The sequence below is a fragment of the Heliangelus exortis genome, chromosome 3, assembly GCF_036169615.1.
Source record: "Heliangelus exortis chromosome 3, bHelExo1.hap1, whole genome shotgun sequence".
Lineage (NCBI taxonomy): Eukaryota > Metazoa > Chordata > Aves > Apodiformes > Trochilidae > Heliangelus > Heliangelus exortis.
Window position 1 is genome coordinate 28,917,464 of NC_092424.1, and position 27,367 is coordinate 28,944,830.

General features: G+C 40.6%; 1 protein-coding gene across 18 annotated transcripts in view; it reads left to right on the forward strand.

Annotated features, from left to right (window-relative positions):
- Positions 1 to 14,644: 14,644 nt before the first annotated feature.
- The window catches only part of NRXN1 (neurexin 1), a 705,459-nt gene continuing 692,736 nt past the window's right edge, over positions 14,645 to 27,367 (forward strand). For 17 of the 18 annotated variants that reach the window (XM_071739794.1, XM_071739789.1, XM_071739790.1 and 14 more), the window contains exon 1: positions 15,278 to 16,143. In XM_071739794.1, the coding sequence (XP_071595895.1) occupies positions 15,405 to 16,143 (739 nt within the window). In that variant the 5' untranslated portion in view covers positions 15,278 to 15,404. Of the gene's footprint in view, positions 16,144 to 27,367 lie in introns of all 18 variants that reach the window. The other variant, XM_071739815.1, reaches the window with a different exon arrangement.

The window sequence follows — 27,367 nt, forward strand, 5'->3', positions numbered from 1 at the left end:
AACTGCTAAATATTTGGTTGCATCTGAAGTTTACCAACCCTCCACATTATCAACATTTTGTAAATTCTTCACCATTAAATGAATATTCAAACATTTTTTGAATTTTGCTTAATCTTTGGCCTCAGTAGTAGGAGAGCAGCCAGGCAGAAAGGGGCCTGGGAGTCCGGATTGACAGGAAGCTGAACATGAGCCAGCACTGTGCCCAGGTGGCCAAAAAGGCCAATGGCATCCTGGCCTGTATCAGGAACAGCGTGGCCAACAGGTCCAGGGAAGGGATTCTGTCCCTGTACTCAGCCCTGGTGAGGCCACACCTCGAGTCCTGTGTCCAGTTCTGGGCCCCTCAGTTCAGGAAGGAGATTGAGGTGCTGGAGCAGGTCCAGAGAAGAGCAAGGAGGCTGTGAAGGGATCCAGCACAAGTCCTGTGAAGAAGGGCTGAGGGAGCTGGGGGTTTTCAGTCTGGAGAAGAGAAGGCTCAGGGGAGACCTCATCACTCCCCAGAACTCCCTGAAAGGAGGGTGTAGCCAGGGGGGGGTCGGTCTCTTCTCCCAGGCAGCTATCAGTAGGACAAGAGGGCATGGACTTAAGCTCTGCCAGGGGAGGTTTAGGTTGGATATTAGGAAGAAATTCTTTACAGAGAGAGTGCTCAGGCAGTGGAATGAGCTGCCCAAGGAGGTGGTTGATTCTCCATCCCTGGAGGTTTTTAAGAAGAGACTGATGTGGCACTCAGTGCCATGGTCTGCTAACCACAGTGACAGTGGGTTAAGGGTTGGACTTGATGATCTCAGAGGTCCTTTCCAACCAGGATGATTCTATGACTCTGTGATTAACAATGTTCCTGAATTCAAAAGAAAGAAAAGTTCAGATGTTTATCAGAAGTACCTATAGCATCCACAGCAGACACTTGAACTTAGATGAGTGTTCAGCAAAGCATATTTTGTAAAAGTTACCATACAAATCAACTCATTAAAATCCTAAAATACCTAAGAGCTGTATGAAATAGTAAACAAACAAAATTAAACCTGGAACAAAGAAACAAACAAAACTAAACCTGGAAAACAACAAAATTAAACCTGGAAAATAACAGGAGGAGGAGAACCCAAGCGAAAAAATGTATTTCTTATAGGAAGTGAACATATTTAGTAATTCAGTTAACAGGAAACAAAAACTAAGCTGTCATAAGGGTTTATTATCATTATACCATATAGTAGTACAGTTCAAGGGAGATTACAAGAAAGCTTCCAAAAAAAAAGCCTTTTCCAAAGTGTAGCAGGGAACTTAATAACTGCAAAATTTTTGATCTCCTTTTATTCAACTATATATGAGAAAAAAGAGGCATTTGGGGCAAATTGGAATGATAACCTACTGGGTTTTATTCATCCTATAAATGTGATTATTATTACCTTGTGGAGACTTCAAGCTTACTTGCTCCATCCAACAACAAATCTGTCATAAACCAAGAGAACCAGATGAACAGATGGGGCTTTACATTCCCTTCCTTTATTCTGCACCATGTCACAGTGAAGTCCATTTACTTCCGTGGGGTTTGGATCAAGGTCTTCCTGGGCTTTTTTCATCTCAATCTTCCTTTCCAAAATGCAGCCTTATATGGTCCGAACAGGTGCTCTATGATTTCTCCCAAACAGAAATTATCTGATTCCAATTATGGAGTGTTATGAAGTCAGGCAGCCCAGCTCTAGGAGTGGCATTTCTTTTTATGCCCCACAGAATTTGGATACCAAAGGTTGTATACCCTGTACATAGTAATTCACTCTATAAAGGAATGAATCATTATCCTGGCTTCTCAATACTTTTCATAAAATGTATGTTTGCTTTTGACAAATGTGTTTTATGGACAACTGTAAAATTTCTATGGGTAGCAGCTACAGAACTTGCAACAGCAAAGAATTAAGTCACTGCTACCCCTGGAGTGCTAATGAGGTAAAAATGTGCTGAATGTTCACACTTTCATTGAAATACTCATATTATGCTTGCTACAGGTGCACAATACTAATTTGCTTTTTGGGCAAACTGTGCTCAATTTGCATAATTTTAACATCCTGAAGCCTGCAAACATCAGGAAAATCTGTGTGTTTCTCTGCCTGTAGCATTAAGTCATTGAACACCTAAGAATCAATATAAGCTCTCAGAACCAGAAGGGAAGCCCTGCTGGAGTCCTACGTTAGCTAAATTACAGGATAAAAGCCTGGAGGGGTACTAGGCCTGGTCTTTTGTCTGTAACCACCACAACCATGGTAATTTCACTTTCTGCAGGACCAGAACTGTTTTTTTCTGTCCCAGCAATACTTTAAAACTGACAATTACTAATGATCCATCCAGTGGAAGATGTTGCTATAAGCTTATCTGATAAATACAGAGCTCAAGCTAAAAAAAAAAAAGTATCTTATAGGCAGGTTGCTGGGTAATCTCTATCTTCCAGTTTGCTCCAATAATAAGTGAATGTCATCCAGCCTATACATACTACACAGCTATGCAAAAAGCCCTACCCCAGCTTTCTTTAGGTCCCCTTCAGGTACTAGAAGGTTGCTATAAGGTCTCCTCAGAGCCTCCTCTTCTTCAGGCTGAACAAACCCAACATCTTTAGCCTGTCTTCATAGGGCAGCCCTCTGGTCATTTTAGTGGCTCTCCTCTGGACACATTCCAGAAGGTCCATGTCCTTCTCAAGCTACTGACTCCAGAACTGGACACAATACTCCAGGTGAGGTCTCACAAGAGCAGAGGGGGAGAATCACCTCCTTCAATGGGCTGTCTGTGCTTCTTTTGATGCAGCCCAGGACCTGGTTGGCTTTCTGAGCTGCAAGTGCACACTGACAGCTCGTGTTGAACTTCTGGTCCACCATGACCCCCAAGTCCTTCTCCTCAGGGCTGTCTGCAATCCTTTCTCCTTCCAACCTGTACTCATGCATGGATGGTAGAAGGAGTAGTTTCCTGGGCTGAGACAAGCAGTTGTCCTGGGTTCAGGCATTTTGTTTGCAGGTGACACTAGAAAGAACTATGAAATTAGAGTCCAAGTGTTTGAATACTGTCAAGAATTTCGTTATGGCCAATGCATTAATGTAGTGAGAACCACAAGTCCCCAGGTGTCGTGGATAATGAACTGGGAGCTTAGGCCCAGCTGTGCCCAATAATTAGGGCCTGCCCTAGCCGGAAATGGGCGGGGCTGAAGGGCAAAATAAAAGGCATGCTCCCAGAGGCAGAAGAACAGAAGAGATGAAGATGCCTGAGGAGAGGGACGGCGAAGAGAGCTCCTGAAGAAGAGCCGTGTCCCCGAGAGAAGGCTCGCCGCAACACATTAACATGTTCAAAACTGATCGCTTGGAAGGTCAGCCCAGAAAGATCATCAGCATTGTATAAGAAAAGCAATATATAGCATTGCCTCATCTGAATCTTAAGGTGAGCAGGTTTGATGTTGAACAGAAAGGAAATTACATCATTATAAAATCTTTTATTTCTTTTCTCCTCCAAGATCACAAGAACAACAGTAATTTATAGCAGTGGTCAGTTTTCCATTTCTAGTAAATTTGCCCTGAAAGCATTATGGGATCAGCCACAAGAAGTCCTGCTATGCCACAGACTGTGTGTCAGCCAGGCATGGGAGACGGTGTCAGCAGCCACAGACAGTTCTTCCCCACAGGTCCAATCTACTTCACAGTATTTCTGACCTCGGCATGATCAAAACTAAACGCAATGGCAAGACAACTAAATGCATATGTATCTGGTTTGGGCTGCATTTTCATTCTGTCTCCATGTCTACTTTCTGTCTTCAATGTTTCTTAGGGCTAGTGTAAACTTCTAAGTGCCCAAGGATTTACAATTTGTCCTATACCTCATTACTTCTTTTCTGGTCCCAGTCAAAAAGCTCCATAAAAAAAGCAATTTTTGCTTCCTTGTACTTAGTTCCTATTTACATTCTAACTATTTTTGCTTATTTCTTGCTCATCGCTCTTCCATTGCTCTTTATTTCCAACAGCAACTCTTGCTTTTTTAACTCTAGTTGTTTGCTTTTCTCTTATCACTTCATACACAGAATACTTCATCCCCAACATGTCTCCTCTGCTGCCTTCCAATCTGTCTTTCATTCAGGCTTTATTTGTCTTATCCTTCCTTGTCTTATTTGCTTCCTCTAGTACTTTTATCTGTGCTGTGTTTCAAACACCTGAACTATTACTAAGTAATGATCACACTAAACACTCTCAAGACAGATTGTGAGGACCAAATAAAAATACACTTATTCAGGCTTTTAAAGAAATAGTAATGCTGCAGTTTCTGAAAAGGACAACTCTTACTTGCCTTAGTGAAAGGTTTTTTTCAATTAGGCAACCCAACAATGAAATTGCTCCAAAGTGTAAAAATACTAACTACCCACACACTGCAGTAGTCCCTTAATTAACGTCTTCAGCAAGTGCATCAGGGTTCAAACACTGATGAACTCAGCTACCTATCTGCTGCTTCAAACCACAAATATTCATTTTTCTTTGATGCCTTAGTTAGTGATGTCTCACCAACATTAACAATTATAGCAATTTTTGAATCAGAGTATATCTTCTGATTACTAGGAAATTACACCCTTATGAAAAGTAATATATTTTTAGTATACTTGGCACACTTTTAGTACAGATAAGTATCTGTAGAATACTTGAATTATAGCAAGTAGACTCATTTTTTGCAAGTGTAGAGTGACACATTATAAAAAATATATTATAATCAGAGATTTTCTTCAAGCTATCAAAGGGCTTGATTCAAAATGGGACAAGTTCTTCCTAGTACCCTCAGCCCACATTAGCAGTTCTTGGGAGCTGAAGGCACTCAGAACCTTCGAGGGAAGTTCCCACGTAAGACTCAATCCTGCAGCTGTGCAAGATGCAATTTCTTTGATTGCTACTGCTAATTTGCATACTACATCTATGATTTGAGCACACTAGTAAATTACACTAGAATATCCTGTTGTTCTGCCAGCCTTAAAGGCTTGCTATACATTGTTTCTCAATTTGTGAGGACTCTGGAATCCAAAGAACAGTTTGTTTTTTCCTCAGAGCCACACACTACAGACTACCCAGAAGAATTCCTAAAACAAAGGGGCCCTGAACACACTGATGTATCTCGGCAGCTCTCGGTGACTGACAGTGATGAACAGATTCATGGAAATTTATAAAAATGTCACACAAATGGCATTCACATAAATCACATCAATTACATATGAGTAGGAATTTAATGAGATTTTAAAAGGAATTATGGGAAATTACAAGAGCAACATTTATAAAAGACTGTTAAATATTGAAAGTTTTGAAAGAAATATTACACAAAATACTTCAGGGTTTAAAATAATCTCTTTTGGGGATTACAACACAATATTAATCCCACATCATCTTACAGTGGGATTTCTTACATATTTCTTTCAAGCAAGTAATTCCACAGGCAGCTATGGGATACCATGAGCATCCAAATTCTCTTGTTGACTCTTGTCCACACAATAACATCACACAACAGTTTGTTGTTCTCTTCAATTCTCCTTCTTATCTAAAAGAATGCCTATACTTTGCTGTTTAAAAAATGGTTTAAGACACTAAAAAAATCAAAAAAACATTTGAATCAAAGAAGACACAGCTATTCTAAATTGATTTAGCTTCTTATATTTTTTCAATCCAAGACACTTAGTTGCCCAGTATTTAGGTGTTTTACTCCTAAACCCAAATCTGCAAGGATGGCGTCAAGATGTATCCGTTATATGCATAAATATTCAATATATGTTTTCATGTTACCACATGAGGATTAACAGAAAATAAGCACTTTTTGAGACATGAATATAGAGACTTCTTTTGAAATTATTAAGATTTCTATTATTATGAAACTTGCTGTTACAATTTTTAAAAATCGTAGTATTAATACTCATATCAAACCAAACTCTTTTATAAAAAAATTTCCACAACCAACTCCATAGTAACCAGTTAATACCAAGCCAAATATGCTTTAGAAACGAGTTGATTTAACAGTTTGTTTTACCATGCTTTACCCAGTTGACTGATACAGGCTGTAAAATCCAAAACTGTCTGTTGAGAAGGATATTTTGCAACATTTTGACTTTCGTCATGGAGATTCAATGAGAAAACCACTGCTGCTTATGCTGTATCATAATCCATACCAAAACCTACTGAAGATTCATTAGCAGAGCTAGCTGATAAATGAGTTTCTGTGCAGCTCAGAAAAGCTAATATGGGGCCTTTCATTATAGATTTCTCCTGGTGATGCATACTGCTGTGCACATCAGTCAAGCCATGTGCTGCTATGGGTAAAAGTGTACAGTATCTTCAGCTATGAGACTTAGAGCCATCAGCCTGTAGCTTTTTGTGACTAATGATGTCTTCCTAAATGCACTTGAAGTATTTCTGAGGTCACAGTAGCTTCTGTATTCTTCATACTACATTTTCCTCTATGATAATATTGTAGGAATATGATTATCTTCATGCCCATCAGGTTTTCCTCTCATTTAATGAAAAAAGATGCATGGGTTTGACACGCACCTCCTGAAGAACTTCTAATACAAAGTCTCACACATTTTTCCTATATGGAGACACTATATATATATATATATGCTTTGAACTATTAAACTGGTCTGTTTTTCTTAGTGCTTTAAGAAATTCCCTTCATTTAAGCTACTAGGCAAAAAAATGCTATCTACATTAATCTCTGATTTTAATCTTATGGGGCAAATGAGGACCTTCAGCAAATGTTACTTATTACTGTGAAATTCTCTTGAACAGTTATATTCAAGAAAAAACATGTGTAAGCCTTAGAATGCTTTGTGGTCAGCTGAAATGTTGAATTTACCAAGAGTTCACAAATAACTTCTGATCCTCACACACGCTTATGAATTTTCTGATCATGTTTGCTTTTTTTTGGACAAAGCTACTTTAGGAGCCCCAAAGCCTCCTATAATTATGAATCTCCAATTTTCTCTTCATGACCAGAATATTATACCACTAAACAAAGCTGATACCTTCTGAAATAGCAGAAGGCTTGGAAATACCATTAAATGCCAGTACTAGGTATAAGGGTAATAAATATTTTAAGTCCTCATACGTATACTACTTCACTTCATTATTTATCCATTCCGAATTGGTTTAAGAAAGTTTTTAACACCTTAATCCTCCAAAGTTAGGTATACGCTCCAAAAATACATCATGTAGAGAAACTATCAAATCCAATCCATGTGTAGTCAGTTGTCTCCCAGTTCTGTCTTTTTTATTCAAAGAGGTCTCAGTCAAATACTTCCAGTACTGTATTTGATTTTTTTCTTAAGTTCCTTCATTGAACCATAAAGTTTTGTCTCTTCAAGAACTTTAAGTGCTCCAAAATTTTATTCAATTATTTTGAATTCAGTGAGTGAGGAATATGAAACTTCATGTATTTCTTCCAAGACAGGTACCTTTCAACTTCTTCTTACTTTAGATTTTCTCTTACCTTCTTTACCCACAGCTGAATTTGCCCAGTCATATGGCAAAAGAGGCAGAAATAGTAAATTTCTTCATCCATATCTCTTTAAACCCCACCAGCTCTATGCAAATATAGACAATTGCACACCACTCTCTTAGTTCTGCTGTACATCTCCACTGTCCACTCTCTTCTTCAATCTGACCCAAGTTCAAAAGATGTTTGTGCATTTTAAAAAAACGTTACTAGCTCTAAAAAAAAAAAAAATTGCCTTCAAACACACAAAGGATCAGCATTCTATTGGGTCAGAAGATCTTCTCAAAGATCTGATTTGGTATAGGAATACTGATGGTAGCTCCAAAGAAGGAAAAGATGCCAGAAATAAGTAGAGTGATGATAACCAGAACAGAGCTTTGACATACCTCAAAAACCCAACAACCTGATTATTCAGTGTTCCTCTGGGCCACTTCAGAAAAAAAACCCAAAAAACAAAAAAACCCAGGTTTTCTGTCCTTTAAATTGTTAAAAGAATTTTTGCTATCTCTGTCCCAGAAATAACTTTCTCCCTTTTTATATCATTCTCACATCTGCCCAGATAACAGGTGTTCCCTGGAAGCACTTTCAGATGGATTTTAATTGTGTTTGGTTTTTTTTCGCTGCAGAATTATTCTTATTTCTTCTGCACCTCCTTAACTGGTTACTTCCTTTTTTATTAGCTCTGACAGCCATGCCAATTGCATGTGTGTGCCACAGAGACAACTCCAGCATCCACTTCACCTTGCCAACAAATCTCTTATTTAAAATTACAATTGTTGGACAATTTCATTCAACTGACTTCTAATGACTTAAAGGCACTTTGTTCTCACAACATACATTCCTCCAAAGGCCTAAGACTTGCAAGGTGGATAATGTATTGCATTCCCTCTGACAGCAAATACAAATGGTTTGTTTGCAGCAATATAATTGCTGCTTTTTTCTCTATAATTTTCAGTATCTATGAATATTTTGGTATCACACTTATTCCTGCAGAAGAAAGTGAGATTTCTGTAAGGCCATGTGCTTTTTAAAAGGCATTCCATACATTTGTCCAGCTGAAAGACCTATGGGGAGGGAGAGTTTGGAATTCAGGGTTTTTTTTTGGTTGGTTTTGTGTGTGTGTGTGTGTGTGTGTGTCTGCTGCTTCAGAATGAATCAACTATGACACCATATGCTGCAACAAATGCTAAGAATGACAAAAGTAATACATTCTTCTGAAACTCAACAAAAAAACCCACCATTAAATAAAGGAAACTGTATTCTCCCTAAATCTATCTTCCTGGCTCACGTAATGTCTCACTGCTTTATTTCTACATATAAAGCATATGAGCCTCCTCTCTATGTGTCAGGCTTCTTACTACTGTTTTAGAGAAACATTCATATCCCCTGGATGCTACTGGAATAACTCAGCTGTCCCTCAGTTTGAAGCGGGAAGAATCCTCCACCTCTGCCAGCACCTCTACAATGCCAGCACGTCCAGGGTGGATTGGGCTTTGGCTCTGACACTCCTCATCTAAGAGCGTAAGACTATTCCCCATGTGTTCACCATGGGCATAATAAAAAGAAGGCCACAGTTAGAAAATGCTATTTTTACAGTGTACACAACACACTAAATACCAGCTTCTGTGAGGTTATAATTTTACTCCTTTAAAAATGTGTATCACTTATCATATTGCATCCTACAATTTATATGCTTTTCATAGAAGAAAAGATGTTTACTCCTTGCTCTGTTTGCATGGGTCAAGTTATTAGGATTGTCAAGAGAAATTCTCTCTACTTAAAAATAACTGGATATGGGTATCATCTGGCTGAAAAAAAGGGGCATCTGATCCTGCTCTAAGTACTGAAGAAATGTGGCATATCTTGCAAGCTTGTATTCTGATTACTTAACATGTTGCTTGGTTACCTAATCAAACTTGTCATCTGTGAAGAAGGCTGTTTAATTAAAAACAAAACAAAGAAAAAAAAAAAAACAACAAACCAAAACCCAAATCATAAGGCTAACTCCTCCGGGACTGTGGTGAGAGAATTGATTTTTATTTTTTTTTTTACACTTCTGAAATTTCAGTTTAAAAGTAAGTTGCTAGGTTGACACTGTGGACAACAAAAATAAAAACTATGATTGCACAGACCATTCTCAAAAAATTCTAGTCCTGGAATGCTCCCGTGACTCACAAGACAAACATTGCTTTGTGTTTTCGCAAGTTTCCAAGACCTTGCTAAGGCAACATGCAAAGCACTTACAATCACTTCATCACCTTTCTGTAGGCCATTAAGTACAACCTTAGAATGCCAACTAATAGACAAAACTGAGTATATTTGGCATGATCAAATACTTCCCATGCAGCTAAAACAAATGATCCTAAGAAGCCTTCTATTTCTTTAATCATTTGCAACCATTGGGAGGCAACATACAGTCAGACAGGTTTAACACTACACCAAAAAGCAGTCAAATGCTTCTCCTGTGGTTGTATATCAAGTCCTTGGGTGTGCCCAAATCTAATACCTCTACTCTGCTGTGCAACATGCAGCAAGCTTCAGTTCAGGGGAAAAAAATGACAGTATCAACAACAACAAAACAATCTATCAGTGAAACAAACAAACAAACAAAAAAATAACGATACAAAGAAAGAAGAGTTTTACATGGGGAGCTGGCAAAGGTCCCCAGCGACCCTCTCCTCGTTTCACCCTTTGGAGGTGCACAAACGATCCAGCCATCAGACGGCAGCAACGTGCGCGCCCATCACCCCCCAGCCTCGCTCACCCAACGCACCGGCGTTCCTCCCTCCCCCTACACCTCAACCCTCTCGGCCCAGCCCTTAGCAAAACCCCTCCATCACGGTCCCTCCAGACGAGGGCTTCCACCAAGAACGGCGCAACTCCCCCACCCCGGAGACCGGGAGGGTGGGGAGGAGAAGCGGCGGGTTCGGGCGGGACCGGGCGGGGCGGGTCAGGGGTTGGAGCCGGGGCTGGGGGGGACTGCAGGGAGCGCGGCACCGCCCCCGGCGGGCAGACGGGCGCGGCGGCGTCACGCGGCGGCACCGCCCCTCGCTCCCGGCGGCCGTCCCCGCCCGCTGCCGCCGCCGCTGCCGCCGCGCACCCGCACCCGAACCCGAACCCGCAGCAGCGCCCGCTCCGCCGGCGAGCGGCAGAGGCAGCCCCGGCAGCCGCGCCTGCCCCGGCCCCGGCCCTGGCCCCAGCCCCGGCTCCGGGCCGACGTACCCCGCCCAGGTAAGGCGCGTCCGCAGCGCGGGCGGAGAGGCGCCGCCGAGGATGAGCCCCCGCTTTGCCGCGGCGGAGCTGGTGGCGGTGGTGGCGGTGGCGGTGGCGGTGGTGGCGGTGGTGGAGGCGCGAGAGGCTGGTGGGTTTGCATGCGGCGTTGTGGAGAGGTAGATGGCGAGGAGATGGTGGAGCGGAGGTAGAAGTTAAAGGCTGGCTGCGGTAATTTATTATCCCTGGCAAAAGCGGGAGGAGGAGGGGAGGGGGTCTGTGAGACTTGAGGAATAAGATCAATCTGCTGCATGTTTTCCCTGGCGGGCGCCGCTTTGGTGAAACGCGAAGCCGGGGCAGCGATGGGAATGGATATCGCAATATTACTGTTATTTATCGGCGTCGGTTTGGAAGAGGCGAGGGGTTTATGCAGGAAGTGCATTGATAATTTGGGACATTTTCTATTGTGAGCCAGAAGAAAGAGGGCACCCGACTTCCCTGATATGAGTGTGAACCTGTTCAGGTTCCTGCTGATGGTATGCATTTTTTAAGGGGTAGAAATTATATCATAAGCATATTAAAATAAATACATCTGCAGACTGGGAGGGTTGCAAAATCGATCATTCCTGCCGCTTAGGAAAGAATTTGATTCTAGAAATTACGTAGAAATGAAAAGATTAATGATGCTGTTAACTCTGCTTTTGAATTAGAGCGCTTCTCCCTTTGGCTGCAGCAAGGTTGTTTTTTCAGATCCTTTTATTTCATCCGGTAATTTGTGAACTCTCTCGTCTTCCCCGCACCCAGAGACAATGCTGTGTATTTTGTACAATAAGGATTCTGCCAAGGGTTGTGCATGCCAACCGAGCTGGCATTTGTTAAGGATTTAGTGACCTATGGGTGTCTCTCTCTCTCTCTCTCTCTCTTTTTAATTTGAAAAGGCTCAATCGGGGCACCTGTGAATAAATCATATTTTTTGAAGGAAAAAAAAAAAAAAGATTGTAGAGGGGTGGGGAAAGCTTATTAATTCAGTGGTGAGGCACGAATGCAGTAGCTACATTTATGTTGGTTTGTGTATACTTCTTGCTACATACATGTGTATACATATATATATTTGGGGGAGGAATGGGCTTCAGAGCCCATTTGAGATATATATACATATATGTTAATAAATTGTCGTCTTTTGAGAATGAAAGTGTCCCTCAGCTTTGGAAATGACAAGACAGTGCTGTTTATTGACAATATTTGAATTATATTGGCAGTAATAAATAAGCAGTTGTTTGGGTTTGGTTTTTTTTTTCCTTGGGTCTTTCTTATTTCTTTTTCAGTCTTTCAATCTCTCTCTTTTTTTTTTTTTTTTTTTTTTTTTTTTTCCTTTTTCTGCTTTATTTCTCTTTTTCTTCTTCTTTCTTTCTTTGCGCCCCTCTCTCGTTCTGCTGTCTCTCTCCCCCTCTTGCTGCTGCTGCGTGCGTGTGTCTCTTGTGTGCGTGTGAGTGAGAGGGGAAGGCAGACGCCGCAGAGAGCGGCAGGCAGCCGGCAGGGCTGCTCTCGAGGTGGGATCCCCGCTCGGCGCCTCTCCGCGGACACCTGTAGGGATCGCTCTGGCACGGCGGGCGCCCACGCACACTTACACTCACACTCTCACGCTCATACTCGCGCCCTTGCCCACCCCCTCACCCCCGAGTCCCAGCACACACCACGAGCTCCCAGCACAGACCCCTTACCTCCTTCACCCCGTGCGTTGCGCAAGGACTGCTAGCGCCCTGCACTAGGGCACCCGCGGCGGCCGCCCCGCACACCTCTCTCCTCCTCCGCTCCCCTCCCCGTCGCACCTCTCGCTTTCTCTCCACACCCACCGCTTCTCCTGAGACGCCCAGTGACCAGTCTCGGCGCCCCGTAACTCTCGTGTACACAGACACACACACACGCACCCCCCGCACCCCCTCCCCACATCCGACGTGCATCCTCATCCACACCACCCCACCCCCTCTTCCCCCCCGGGGCCTTCCAAGTAATTTCTCACGCTTTACCCCGGCACCCCTCCCCGGGCACACGCGCCGTGCCTCACACCGCCGTCCAGCCCCCACCTCTCCGCACCCCAAATCCGCTCCCTCGTCGCCCGCCGCAGCGGGGCCCCGCTGCCGTCCTCGCCTCCTCTCCTCGTGCACTCACACGGGCTCCCACTCGTGTACAGCACCTCGGCCGGTGCAGAGGCTGCGGGTCGAGGGGTAGGACCTGGGGAGAACCGCAGCCTCTGCACCGCAGGGCGCGAGGGGACCCGCCGCCGCCGCCCCGTCGGGCCGCGCATGGCGGAGCTGTTCCCGGTGCTGAAACCGGAGCGGGGTCGAGGCGCGGTGCGGCGAACCAGCGTCGCCCCTGCCTCACAACCAGCAACCACCACTGCAGGGCCCAAAAATGGCGCGGATTAGGAGCGGGATTGCCCGGCCTAGAAGAACGGGGATGGCCCGGGGGCTTCCGCCACGGGCCCTGCCGGAAATCTCTCGGCTGGTAGCGTCATTGCCAGGGGTGTCTCCGGATGGGGGGGAGGGAAGGGGGAAGGGGAGGTGAACCCGGGGGCTCGCTGCTTCCCAGCGCTGCCCGGTGCTGGTTGGGCATGTCTGGCCTCTTCCTGTGAAGTTTGGGGGCTCTCCTTGCCTCCCTTGTGCCGTTCTTGCCCATCTCGCATGTGACAAATAATAAAAATAAACGTGTTGACATTTAGAGGAATGAAATTAAATATAAAGAGAGAGTAGGAGGTGATTTAGCAGCTCTGAACGTGTCAGGTGCAGGCAGCTGAGGTGTGTGCCTGTTTTAATGCAGGTTTTGCCCTGGCAGGCTCATCTCTGCCCCCTCACCCATGTGCATGCACACACACACACACACACACACACACATATACATGCGCCCAGCAAAGGGCTCCTTGAAGGCTCTGGATATGATATTCTGCCTGCCTAAGTGCTGCTGGCTAAGAAATGTGAAGGAAGTGAAGGGGAAGCAGTGAGTGAGGGAGGTGTCAGAGATCCTCTCCTCCATCAGGAGGCATCTGCTAATACACACCTTCCAGAAAAGAGACAGCGGCTTGAGAGAGAAAAACAGAGAGGGGAGCCTCTCTGATGAAATGCTTTGGATGTAGAGACCTCTTCAGAGGACGAGAGTGTACTGTGTCATATGTATTATTTTTTAAATGAAGAGTTGTCCTCTTAAATAAGGGCAGCTGAGTAAACATACATAAAATACTGCCGCCCATTTCAGAGGACGAGCACCTGGGATTAGCTGATCTGCATTGTGAATAATGTCAACATCAGAGCTGGCTTGAATTGGATTTTCCCTGCCATAACAGAGAATATGAGCAGTGAAAGAAACCAGGTGGCACAGAAAAATGTGGTTTGAAATTTTCAAAAAGACTTCTAAGAAACCGTTGCAATTCTTCCTCACCCCATGAAAATAAACCAGTGGGTGTGCCACATACAGTGAAATCTGCCATTTCCTTCTGGGAGCTCAGTCCACTACATTGGAAAGAACTAGAACTGGGCTTGGTTGCATCGTGTGCATTAATAGGACCATATAGCTTCACAGGTGCTGGTACTTCAGTGAAAAAAATGCAGGAAAGCAAACTGCAAAATAAACACCACCTTTTCTTTTTAACATCAGCCTTGTAATAATAAAATGTGCTACTAAAATATTTGAAAGTTTTGGAAAGATAAGTAGTTTCTGTATAGATTATACCATTAAAAAATGTAACGTAATGTAAGCATATACATTAAGATTTAGGTCTAACAGTGCAGATTATTATGGTTTCTCAATAAACCCAAAATTACATCAGCAGCTCATTTTTCTAATATCAGAACAGCAGTTCGAATGAAAAATCAATCACCAATGTCCACTATTGATCAACTTTATGATTTAACGTGTTATTAGTCATTATTTCTTATTATTCTGTTTCAATTCATTGCAGATTAGAAACAAAAACAATAGAGGAAAATCACCCCCCTGGATCTTAGACTTGGCCTTTTGCAAGCAAACAGAAGAGGAGCTGTCAGGCTTTGCATGTCAAGTAGCCACTCGGCTGTTTGACAGCTTCTGGGTTTCAACCCCATTGGGATTGAGGCAGCTCAGGAAACCATGAGCGATGAGTCTTGTCGTCTGCTGACGCTGCTCTAACACCATGGCAGACAGTCCATGATCTGACAAGAGGATCCATCCTAGGGAGGCAGCGCTGGGTTCGGTAATTGGCTTCCTGGGAAACTACAGCTGGCAGAGAGGATGTAAAAGGAGGCACAAACACACTGGGATATTGCTACAGTCTTGCTGAGCTGGTGGATCTGCTTGGAGGAGAGTTTTGCCACTGATCTTGGGTTTTCTCCCAGTTTGGTAATGTTGGCTTTGAGGAAAAATTCTGCTGACTCACCCACCCCTGGACACCTTTTGGGGAGCCTGGCTGACCAGTGAAGAGACACAACAGCACCTTCGCCCCACTACAGGTCTGCCCTGGTAGCCTCCAACCCCATCTTGCACCTAACACCGTCCTGTGGGGAACCTACAGCCCCCCACCCTGGGGAGTCCCAGTGAGCCCCAAGCCCAGGGCGGGGGTGAGTGTGTCTGAACCTCCCAGTGTGGCTGGCACCCGGCAAGATTTTACCCTGTCTGCCGCCGGGGCCCCAGTGCCGCCCCCCGCCGGCCCTGCCGCCCCACTCGCCCGCTCCAGGCCGCGCAGGATGGGGGCGGTGCTGGTGCGGCGCGGGGGCTGCTTACTGCTCTGGTTGGCCCTGCTGCTGGGCTGCTGGGCTGAGCTGGGCAGTGGGCTGGAGTTCCCGGGGGCAGAGGGCCAGTGGACCCGCTTCCCCAAGTGGAATGCTTGCTGTGAGAGCGAGATGAGCTTCAACATGAAGACTCGCAGCTCCAGCGGGCTGGTGCTCTACTTTGACGACGAGGGCTTTTGCGACTTCCTGGAGCTCATCCTCACCCAGGGCGGACGACTGCAACTCAGCTTCTCCATCTTCTGTGCTGAGCCCGCCACCCTGCTCTCTGACACGGCGGTCAATGACAACCTCTGGCACGCTGTCGTCATCCGCCGCCACTTCAAGAACACAACGCTGATCATTGACCGGGCGGAGGCCAAGTGGGTGGAGGTGAAATCCAAGCGGAGGGACATGACTGTCTTCAGTGGCCTCTTCTTAGGGGGGCTCCCACCAGAGCTGCGATCGGCAACGCTAAAACTGACGCTCTCCTCCGTCAAAGACCGGGAGCCATTCAAGGGCTGGATAACAGATGTCCGGGTCAACTACACACAGGCGTCGCCGGTGGAGAGCCAGGAGGTGCGGCTGGACGATGAGCAGAGCCGCCTGTGTGCCAGGGAGGATGTCTGCCTCAACGGGGGCGTCTGCTCAGTGCTCAATGACCAGGCTGTCTGCGACTGCTCCCAAACGGGCTTTCGGGGAAAGGACTGCAGCGAAGGTAAGGTGCCATTTCAGCTTGCCCCACAGTCCCCCTCCCCATTGCTCCCTGGAAGGGATGGGTAGGAGGCAAGGCCTGCATGGAGTGTCATCTGTATGGGTGGATCTCTTTCCCTTTTCTTTCCTCCCTGACGCGTCTCCAGCTCCTCTCTTCCCTGCCTTCCCCTCCCTGCCCCCCGCCATGTCTCTGTGGCCAGCTGTGGTGCCATCACTCCTCTGTTCTCTGAGAGGATGGGTGAGAGGAGGAGGAGGAGGAGGTTACATGGGCATCTTCCAGAGGCAGGGTGCGATTTGGGGTTCTCCCGGGCAGAGGAAGGATGCGTCCTGGGTGCTGAGTGTCACCTGGAAGGGAGGGGGCTGCTGGTATCATGCTCTGCCAGAGCTGAGGGAGGCGACAGGCACGCTTGTCACAAGCAGCTGGTGTCAATTAATTTTGGGAGTGAGGAAAGTGATGCTGGGGAGAATTTTATAAGATTAAGAGCAAAGATGGCCTGGGTTTATTTTGTAGAATAAGGGAGACCTAGCGTCCTCTTTATATTGATACATGCCTCTGCTGCATTGTTGAAATAAAATCAGTGATTTATTTGTGATTTCCTTAAATTCTTGCCAGGGAAGAGGGGGATTAAATGGAGGATTATGTTTCTATAAGAATGTGAACGGGACTACTTTGCCATGTATTTCGTAATTCACCATACCAGGGAGAATACAAAAGGGCAAGAGGGAAGTACATTCTCCAAGACCATAAAATTGGTAAATAGTTTTACTGAGGAAGAGAGAGCTTAGAAAAAGAGCAGTTTCCTGAATCCCATCTGCAAATAAATTTCTGGGTAAAATATGACTTCTATTCAGTGCCCATTATTTTTGGCGAATGGAAGGAGGGTGAGCATTTACTTTGCAGGTGCATGTAGGACTCTCTTTTATTATTTTACTTGTAAATGTACCATTGCTTGTAGCTCCTTAAGCATAAAGAGTACATATGTTGTGTAGCTAGAACAGGACATAAAAGTATATGAGTGAAATAAGAGCAAATTTATCAAAGGAAAATGTAATCCTCGTGTCAAAATTAGGCAGCAAAGACCTAAGTTTAGAATGTAAAAGGTCAATATAAATAAGTTATTATAAAGGCCAAATGACAATTTTCACTGTGTGGCTGCATTACATTTATGGCTGAATAATTTGCCTTTATCATTTCTATCAGATTTCACTCATTAAAAGAAAGAAAACATCATCTGTGACTGTGCTTTATTATGTAACACCTTTTGTCCTTAGTTTCAATACTCAAAATTGTACAGTCATTCTACATCCTGTTTACTTTATCAGCTATTTATTTCTCATCTGCCATTCATTAAAAATCTTAAGCCCTATTAACATTTAAAAATAATTGTTAATAAGTAAAGATCTAATGGTAGTTTCAAGAAAATAAGACTTTAGTAGTTTTAATAGCACACAGTCCCAAAACTGTAAAATGAATTAATTTTTATATTTGTTAAAATCATATTAATGGATTTAGTAATGGGATGTAAATTTTTAATAGTTGGTACTAGACAATAGGTGTATGTAAAATAATTGACTTTTCTTAGCATCTTTGAGTTAGGCCCTATTGTAAACCAAAAAAGAACACTATGAGTTGTTAGAGCAGCAATAGTAATTTATTACTAAATATTTATATACCCTTTACATTACCCTGTGTTTTATTTATTTGAATTTATTTTGAAGACATAATATTTGTGTGAAAAAAAGTTCACATAACTGCATGCTTGGTCAGAATATTTTGCCTTTAAATCATGATGAGATCAATATCTATTTTTAGGGAACATTTTTATGTTTGAATGTTACTGAAATACATATATGCTCGTATATGTTAAAAACTGTATAGAGTTTATACAGAGATGACACTCATAATATTTAGAATCCCCCAAATCTAGGGCAAAATGTTGGCTTCATTCAAATACTGGTGGTTTGACAACTGACCTCAGTGGGATCATGAATCCCCTCATGTGGCACTTGAGCACTAAGTAGCCTTATAAAATAATAGCAATACTTAAAATTTTAGCATACTCTCTCAACAAAAGATCTGAAAGTATTCAGATTCTGATTTCATTTGAAACAGGAGACAACAGTTCCACTGGCAGCAATATAAATGGAACTAGTTCTACAGTTTATGTCTGTTGATTGAGAAAAGATATTAGCTGAAATATATGTCAGGTTTAGATGAAGGGATCAGTAGCTACTCATGTGTGCTACCAGAGATACTGAACTACTTTATAAATTTGTTAATATTCTAAGATATAGAAAAGGACAAGTAAAACCAATATGTCTACCAGGGAAGAAACCATGGCTATTGCTGCTTAGTTCTTTATAGCCACCATAGCCACCATAGCAATTATGTTGTTGAGTTTTGATCTTTTGTTCCTGGAATGTGTAAATTTTCCACAAAGCTTAGTAAAAGGTTGCCATTGCTGAAGGATGGATTCAGGATCATCTCAGACTGCAGTAATCTGGAGGGATTTTGAGTTTTCACTCTTTGCCATGTCCTACTTTTTGACTGAAAATGGTTTGGAAATGGAAATGGAAAAAGTCCCCAACTTTCCATCTTTTATCTGAAATTGTAACCACATGTCCTGGTTGATACCTTTTCTTTAAAGGTCAGTGTTTCAGGCTTAGGATGCAATTTTTGATATCATAAAAGTTGTTTTAAGGAAAAATATGGTGGGTATTTTGTTTTGTTTAGTTTTGTTTAGTTTGGTTTTTTTTTCACAGATTTTTCATCTTTGAAACTATCTCATTTTTCATGAAGTAAAATTTTCTAATAAGAATGTAGTTTAGCCAAATTTATTTGTTTTGAAAAACCCATAGTAATGTAAGTTATTCACAGTAGGCTTAACTGCCTTTTGTCTGTCTAAATCAGGAGTGGCTTCATTTATGTTATTTAGAATACACCAATGTAAAACAGTGTAAGCTAGAAAAGAATCAGATTTATTGCATTCAGGCATGCTCTTTGTTCTAATAGAATCTAAAGTCTTCAGTGGGAAGAATGGCATAATTCACAGAAAAATGGCTGTAGCTTTGCTTGAGTATCAAAAGTCTGCAGTCTACAGCACTGAAAACTACAATCAGTTCTGTCATTAATTAGTCTGTATGCTTAAGAGTAAAGACAGTAACAGAGTCTTCTGAAAGAACAAATAAAAATCTCTGTTTGGTATTGAAATGGACAAGGGACTCAATTATGATGAATTTTGTTAAAAATAACACTAGCATTAAAACAAACCCTGACTGCCATATAATTTTCCTGATAAGCTTCTGACACACATCACAATCGTCAGTTCAGAGAAAAATATATTATTCCTTGAAATAAATCAAATTGGAATGGCTTGATTCTGTGATAGAGCTGTTCATTAAATAGACTGATCTTTGAAATCAAATTATCAGTGAATTAAGCCAGGGTCCTAGAATGTAGGAAGAATATATGATTCACATCATTGAGCCTCCATATTCCTCTTCTTATTTTGCTCCGTATCTTAAAATTTCAGAACAGAGCCTCTATTTTAAATTTTAACTTTATAAAATGGTTCCTTTCATCCTCATTTGGATAAAAATAATGTGGTACAGTATACTGTCTCAGAAAATGGGCAGATACCTGTGAGGAAGGAAATAAACCATATGACACACTTAAGAGAAGTTTCTTACTGACCCCAGCTTCTTGTCACTCTGTGCCCTTCTGTTTTTCTGTATCTGTATCTGCTTGAAACAAATTGCATACAGGATAATAAATCTTTTTTAATGTAGCTGGCCTACTTGCCTCAATATTAGCATGTTAGAGAGACAATTACTCTGTGAATTCAAAGTATTCCTGTTTAGAATATGTTTTATTTTAACTGCTCAGTAGTTTCTATTTTGTGGGAAAAATTAAGACTGTTCATGCAGCTGTTCACTGTAAGATATTTTTCCTTGTCATATATTTGGAAGTTGATGCCAGTTACGGTTTAAACTGTGATAGTGATTTTTTAAGGAAGCAAATTCCAGATGTCTCAGGCTAGCCAGCATTTAGATTTGTTTGTTTGGGTTCTGAATATATTACATCAATCTTTGTTGTGTATATTTGCTTCTCTATGTTAACTTTTTGAAAAGTCATCCAATATTTATATCTTATTGGAAAAATTCATATTTTAATTCATTCAATTCTCTTATGCCTTGAATAAAACATAGAAATATACTTTGGCATTAATTATCTTTTGCAAGATCTGTTTGAGTGCAAAGTGATGCTGTTGAATTCATTTCCTGTAGTCAGTCGTAACAGAGCACACACCATGGTCTTTATCCATTTTGAAGAGTTGCCTAACTATATTGTGAGCTAGTAAATATGGCAAGCAAAACTTTCCTTTTGATTTAAACCTCAGAATCTTTATCTACAACATGCATCTCTATTATAATTCTTGTCAGTGCCAGTGGCCACTGGGGTGGTGCTGATTTAGGAGGGGGTCCAGATATCCAGTAGAGATTACACTAAGGTTCTGTTCTATTTACAGATTCTCTGATTAATTAATCAATAATTTTTAAAATTTTATTTAATATTTTCAAACAGTGAATTTGGCAGGGTAGGATCGTGAGGGCAGATAAGTCAAATATTCCCAAAGTCTTTCAAAACTGTATTAAATCTGTGCCATGTACATTCAGTCATATGAAAACAGAGTCTCTATGTCTTAAATTAAAAGCAGAATTTTGCAACATTTTCCTAAAGAAGTTTGATTTCTTATTGTGTTTGCCAGGATTCAGTATTAAAGGATATTGATTTCAAGATCTGGCTTTTGTAAAATCACAGCAATTTTAATACTGTGTCACTGCTAATTAGGAATTGGCAGTCTGTTTTATATTGTATTCTAAGAAGGCCACTTGTTGAATAGTGCTAATCCTTTTAAAATGCTGATATTGAAATACTTCCAAAATACCACTTACACATACAGCATGCATCTTAGTACCCCAGATCAATAATATTGAGGTTGTTGCTTCCTTTTGTGCTCAGATGAGATGCAGGGTCCATGTTAATTATAAATCTATATTACAAATCATAGAACGCTAATGTGCTTTAACAGTTTATACCCAGCAGCACTGGATCTTGTGTCAGATTGGTCATATTCATTCAGATTTTAAAATTATATAATAAAATTGTCTATATTTTAATGCAATTACTTTTCAAGGCTTGCAGGCATTTCAGACCAAATGCACTTGATCTTTTTTCACAGCTGCAGGTTGCCTCCCCTAGGAGTCTTAGCAGTAGATGCTAGCCAAGGAGTTGTGGGAAAACATTTGGATTACAGAACGTAGAATTTTATCCCGTCATCATTACTGAGCTGATGGATGGGAATGGGGAAACAGACTGGCAAGCAAAAATGGTTCCTGACAAAAAGAACTCTATATGGGGGCTAACATTAAAATATGCAGCTTTGAGAACTTATGCTTCTTTTAATAAAGATACTAAAATTGAGTAGTAATTTAAAACAAAAAAAGTTTATCCATCTCTCTTGCTGAAATTAATGCAATTTTTTGTCTTCAAAAAAGCTGACTATTACTTTCAGAAAGCATAAAACCATACTACTTTCTGGAAAAATACTTTGTCTAGTTAATTATGCTATAGTTGAAAATTGTATACCTTCATAAACACATAATTTTACAGAATAGTGAAAGGCATTTTGAGGTTTCATGTACTATACTGTATCTGAGGAGTAAATTGTAAGACCAAAATATACTTCTTTTAGGGAATGATTTGATAGAATATGACAAACATTAACTATGTTGGTATCAATAGAATTCACTAGCAAAATCAGGGTACATAGTGTCTTTGGTGACTTTACTTCTGTGCTGACCAGTGTTTGCATTTTAGTCTTTAAAAAAAAATAATTCAGATTTTTCCCACAAAGATGTGCATTTTCTGAAATGACACTTTCTTCTCTGTATTGTGGAGATGGTGTCTGACTAAGAAGTAGTTGTATGAGGTGAGTTCATGCTAATGTCTATTAATATCCTTGGACTGTGCTTCACTCAGTAGATTATGAGTACTTCAGTGCACAAAATACCTGTGGCTAACTAATGAATGAAGTAGAAAAAAGCACAACTCTGAATGGCATTGCTTTCTCATTGCCCCTACCCAGTTCACACCACTTCTCCCACCTGGTTTCTCCATCTGTGAATTGACACCATACAGGAGTAGGATTTTTTTCTTGTCTGTCAGGCACTTGAAAGATTATAATTTCTATTAGGATTCTAGTAATGGAAGTAAAAAATTGAAATTCCCCTTACTGTAGTGCAACTTCTTTAGTCTACAGAACTGGTGCTTATCGGCTGTTTTTGAAGTTGACACCATACCTACAGCATATCTATCCATAGCTGAGTGTTCAGAATAATGTGATCTTTCTTATGCACAGCTGGTTTGCCATTGTGTGCTTTTCATTAGTCTGACTAGATACTGGAAGTGATGTAGCTTGTCAACTTCCAGCCTCTTTTCCCTGGACAATTTAGCTCTCATGTTTGTAACAGTTACTGTTCTTTGCAAAACCATGACACCTATCCAAAAGTCACCCTTATTACTATAAAACAATCTAAGCTTTAATGTCTGAAAGTAGTGGAGAACTCTGGGTCCCAGTCAGTGGTCATGTAGTTTTTGAAAAGAGAATAATCTCTTTTGTTTTCAATGAGAAATTTGGGAGTGAAAGTGGGAGGTGGCCTCAGAAGTGCTTTGTCTGAGCTTGTAAAGAAATACAAGACAGAGGTAGGCTGGCAGCTTTCTGTAAGAACAGGACTGTATGATAGGATTTCTGAATTCTTTAATTCTATGGGGTTGTTTATGAACCTGGAACTCTTTAGGTTGGTTCTTACAAGCAGCAAATTTGGCACCTCAGAGATTGCTGAAAACTAACAGGTTCTGTTTTCCTTTTCCAGAGGAAACAACCTGAAGTCCTATTGACTCAAGTTTAGAAATTGGGCAAACCTAATAACCTCCTGATTCTGAACTTATTATTCAAGTGGGAATATGAAAACAGAGAAAATCTGGGGCAAATTAAATAACCTGCTGATCCCACATACTGTATAGATGTCCACTGAATACTGTATTCATCTGGGGATGTCTATAGAGAAAAGACTCTTATTGCATTTGTCTATAATCATCATCAGTTATTAATACATGCTTATGAGACATGCTGTAACAGTTATGTTATATGATCGGTTTTGTTTCACATATAGGAGGGACTTTGTAATTTGTGGAAAAATCTGTTTTACCAAAAAAGCAGGAGGTTTATTCAATAGACTCCACTTGCTGCCACTACAAACTGTGAAACAGTGTAATTTGCATATATAAGTATTATGAACCAACCTTGCTTTGTAGGTGTGCAAGTTGCAGATTGCTTTTAGTGTGTGGCACGATCCATAAAGTCTTAAAATGAAAAAGTTTGACTTTTGGTGATTTTGTCTAGAGAAAGGGCTTCATGTTTCTTAAAGGCAGAGAAACCAGACTTATACCCCTACAGTGATGTCTCTGTAATTAAGAGAATATGTACAGGGGTCACTGACATTAAACTATGCAACTGGAGATTCATTCCACAGATCCAAACTTTCAGAATTACATGTTGATTTCTGGTGCAGAATGACGTGCTTCTATAGTATTCAACTTTCAAAAAAGATTTGTAAAATTATGCTTTTGTCAATGGAAATATTTCCATTGAGGAAGTACTCCTTGAGTGAGGTTACTTGTATACATTATAAATTATGTACTGTCTTTTTAAGAATTGTATAGAAAAGACTAGATCAGTGAGTAGACAGGGGGTGAAGAGCATTTGTAGAAGGGGACAAGAGTGATGAATAGCTTTAAGTTGAGTTATGGTCTTGTGATGCAAAGATAGTATTCTTTATTAATAAAAATATGAGAATTGGATCTTACTTCTGGTAAAGAAAATACAGACCTCTTAGGAAAGATGTTATCTTTCCTGGTTTGTTATCATACAGGAATGATAGAAGTGATCTAAATAAGTTTGAATTCTGTTGATCTGCAGCAACAGGCTGACAGTTTACATTTGTAAAATAATTTTTACATTTTTTAAATCAGACTTTTAACCTGAAAGGTCCAGGGACAGGGGCAGAAGTGATAGTGAGATGCTGCATCTCCTTCCCAGACTACACACGCTGCTATGTCTAAGCACAATGAATTTCAGGTGAGTATCTATAACGGGGTGGACAGATGCTACAATTGACATCATCAACTAGAAAAGCAGTGGAATTTCTTCAGGAAGTTTCCATAAATGTTACAGAGGAGAGCAGGTGAAACAGAAATTATGAACCAATAGCTGCATGCCACTTGATTTTCAGTACTATCATGGGACTATACAATAAAGGTCTGTAAACAGAGTTTCTAAGAATTGATTAATTCCCTCCTTCTCCATCTTCTCAGATGAACATAGCTGAACTTCCCAGGAGCTGATTCTCTGCAATTTTTTTTTCTGTGATTCTTACTGCAGAAAAATATTTTTATAATATTATTACACTGCAAAGAACATAGGCTGTTGATTTTTTGTTGCGTTTTTTTTTTTCCAGAATATATAGTTTTTCAGAGTTAAACTGTGGCCTGTCATTCAACATTAGACAAAAGATTTGTATGGTTTGATTAAACATTTACTGAAGAATTCTGAGCATAGATTCCATATTCTTAAATAAACCATTCCTAAGCATTATGAGAAAAACATGAGCACTTCCCCAGTAGTTCACCAGGAAGAAAATATGATTTGAATATATTTCCTTGTAGACCCAAAACTCTACTAGTATTCTGTGAACACTGTATTAGTTGTGGTGGTACCCAGGAATTTGTCTTCATGGTCCAAAGTAGTTGGAGGAGCACATAGAATGAAAGTTAGTTACAAAGCCTTGAACTTGGGCTTTTTTCTCTATGGCAGTTAAACACCAAAGTCTGGTATTATAGGGAGTTGTGCACTTAAGCACACCACATTTTTTTTTTTTGTTTTACAAATTACAAGTTTTGAAACTCAAAATTTAAACTAATCTTACATCAGGTTCAAAGTTATGAGAAAAATATTTTCACAGTTTCTTTTTCAGATTTTTGTATCAAAGTTCCAGTGACAGAAAAAAGTTAATGTAATAAACTTTTGGTTATTCTTGAAAATTTGTTTTTCTTGCAAATGCACTGACAATCGCATTTTTAGTACTTGAAAAATTGTTAACATACACAGGTTTTATCTATTCTCTAATCAGCTGGATCCTGTTCTCTTGTTTTCAGTATCATTGTAGTCTTTATATAAGTAGGGACTTTCTTGCACATTCTAAATATTTACATTATTCAAGTTTTTAAAAGGGACTGATTAAGCAAATCTCTGCTGTACAGTAACATATTACCCACTGTGATACTTGAGTCATGCTGGTGAATTCTGTAAATCTTAAACATGCATGTAATACAAGTGAATAAAATTTCCTTCCATCTTCCCTTATATTAAAAACTCAGAAACATTTGTATTGGAAGTGGAAAAACAGTAGTATAAGCACCACAAACAATCAGAAGGAAAGGTACCTTCAATGAGTGATGGCTTTTATCTTTTTTCTTGAATGTGTTTAAGGGTGGACCTTGTCTCTCTGTTTTCTTTACATATGTGTGAAAAAATAACAAACAGCAGTTGGTAATGCTGTAGGTATCGTGGTAGAGATGTACCTAACTCAGAAGCATGGTCCTGAGGACTTAGTAATACTTAGTTATTTTGATGTTGAACTTAAATAGTGGCTCATTACTCCTTGGACAGCCTTATATACATAGCCTGTATGTATACATATATGGTGAACAGACTACAGGTTTGATGTTGCTCAACTTTGCTATTCCTTAGGTTCATCTTCAGAAATTTGAAAAACAGAATATAATTATGTCTTGGAAACTTGGTCCTTGCTCAGTCTGAGCTCTCAGTGAGCTTAGATAGAGCTTTTGATTATTAAAGAATGCAGAAAATGGTACTAGGGAAATGATTTAACTAATAGAATTGGAAGACCATAGTAGATATCATATTTATTGTTATGGACAAAATTTCTAAAATATTTTGCTTTTGTAGGTTGGTCATACTCAGTAAGATCTCTCGGTCAATTGATGGAGTAAAATAATTTAACCTGGTACTGCCTTCACATCTGTGTAAACCAGGATTGATGTCTCTTGAAGCTAATACAATAAGCTATTTTAAAATAAAAGTAAGATCAGAATATGGTCCTCTGTTAGAAAAAAAAAAAAATAGAATCTTTCCATTGTATTAATATTAAAATACCCCCAACCCTCAAGAAACAAACAGGCTCAACCTTGCCCACTACTTGTATGTAGTATGTATGTAGTATTAGTATTACTTTTTCAGTCTCTAAACAAAGTTTCCTTTGTCATTCAGATGCATAGAAACATTGAAACACTTCGCCAGCACAGAAATGACTGGTGACAAGCTTTGCTTGCATGTTTCCGACACCTGTATGCTAACAATGATTACTTATTCTGCTCTTTTTAAAAAAATTAATTTTTTTTATTTATAAAGGGATAATAAGAGCTGGCAATGCCATTTTACCTTACAAAATTATGAACTAATGGCTATAAAAATTCTCATATTTTAACCGCACCTCCCACCCCTATTGCTGAGATGACCTATCCTGTGTTAAAATGCTTGCTTTTTAAAAACAGATTGTCATGTATTCTTTTCATCCACATGTTTGAATCAATTTTCACACTCTTTTTGATTTTCTTCACACATGGGTTTTTAAAGCATAACTTGATATGGCCAGTTTACTTATTCTCTAATTAACCTAAATCATTTGTACCAGTCTAACGTGTGGACATGCTGCACTGATAAAATCTATACTCTGAGATTATTATTTAGTTTATAAAGTAAAGCACTTACTTCCTATGAACTGTTAGGACAAAAGATACTGTAGAACTTTAATTCCATCTATTTCTGGGCATTATGAAACAGTCTTCAATTACATGATCATATACCACTTGTTCATTGAGCCTTCTGCCTCATTCAGTGCACAGTCTGAATAATACATGCTTCAATATTCTGTTTTCTCCTTGCTGTTCAGTGTGTAGCCCTGAGCCTTATTTATTGTCCATATTCAAACCAGCTTTGAAGGGAAATTATTAATTTTTCCTTGGGCTTTTCTAAGGTTTTCATAACTACAGTGTCTGAGCTACTTCACAAACACTAAAAAAAATA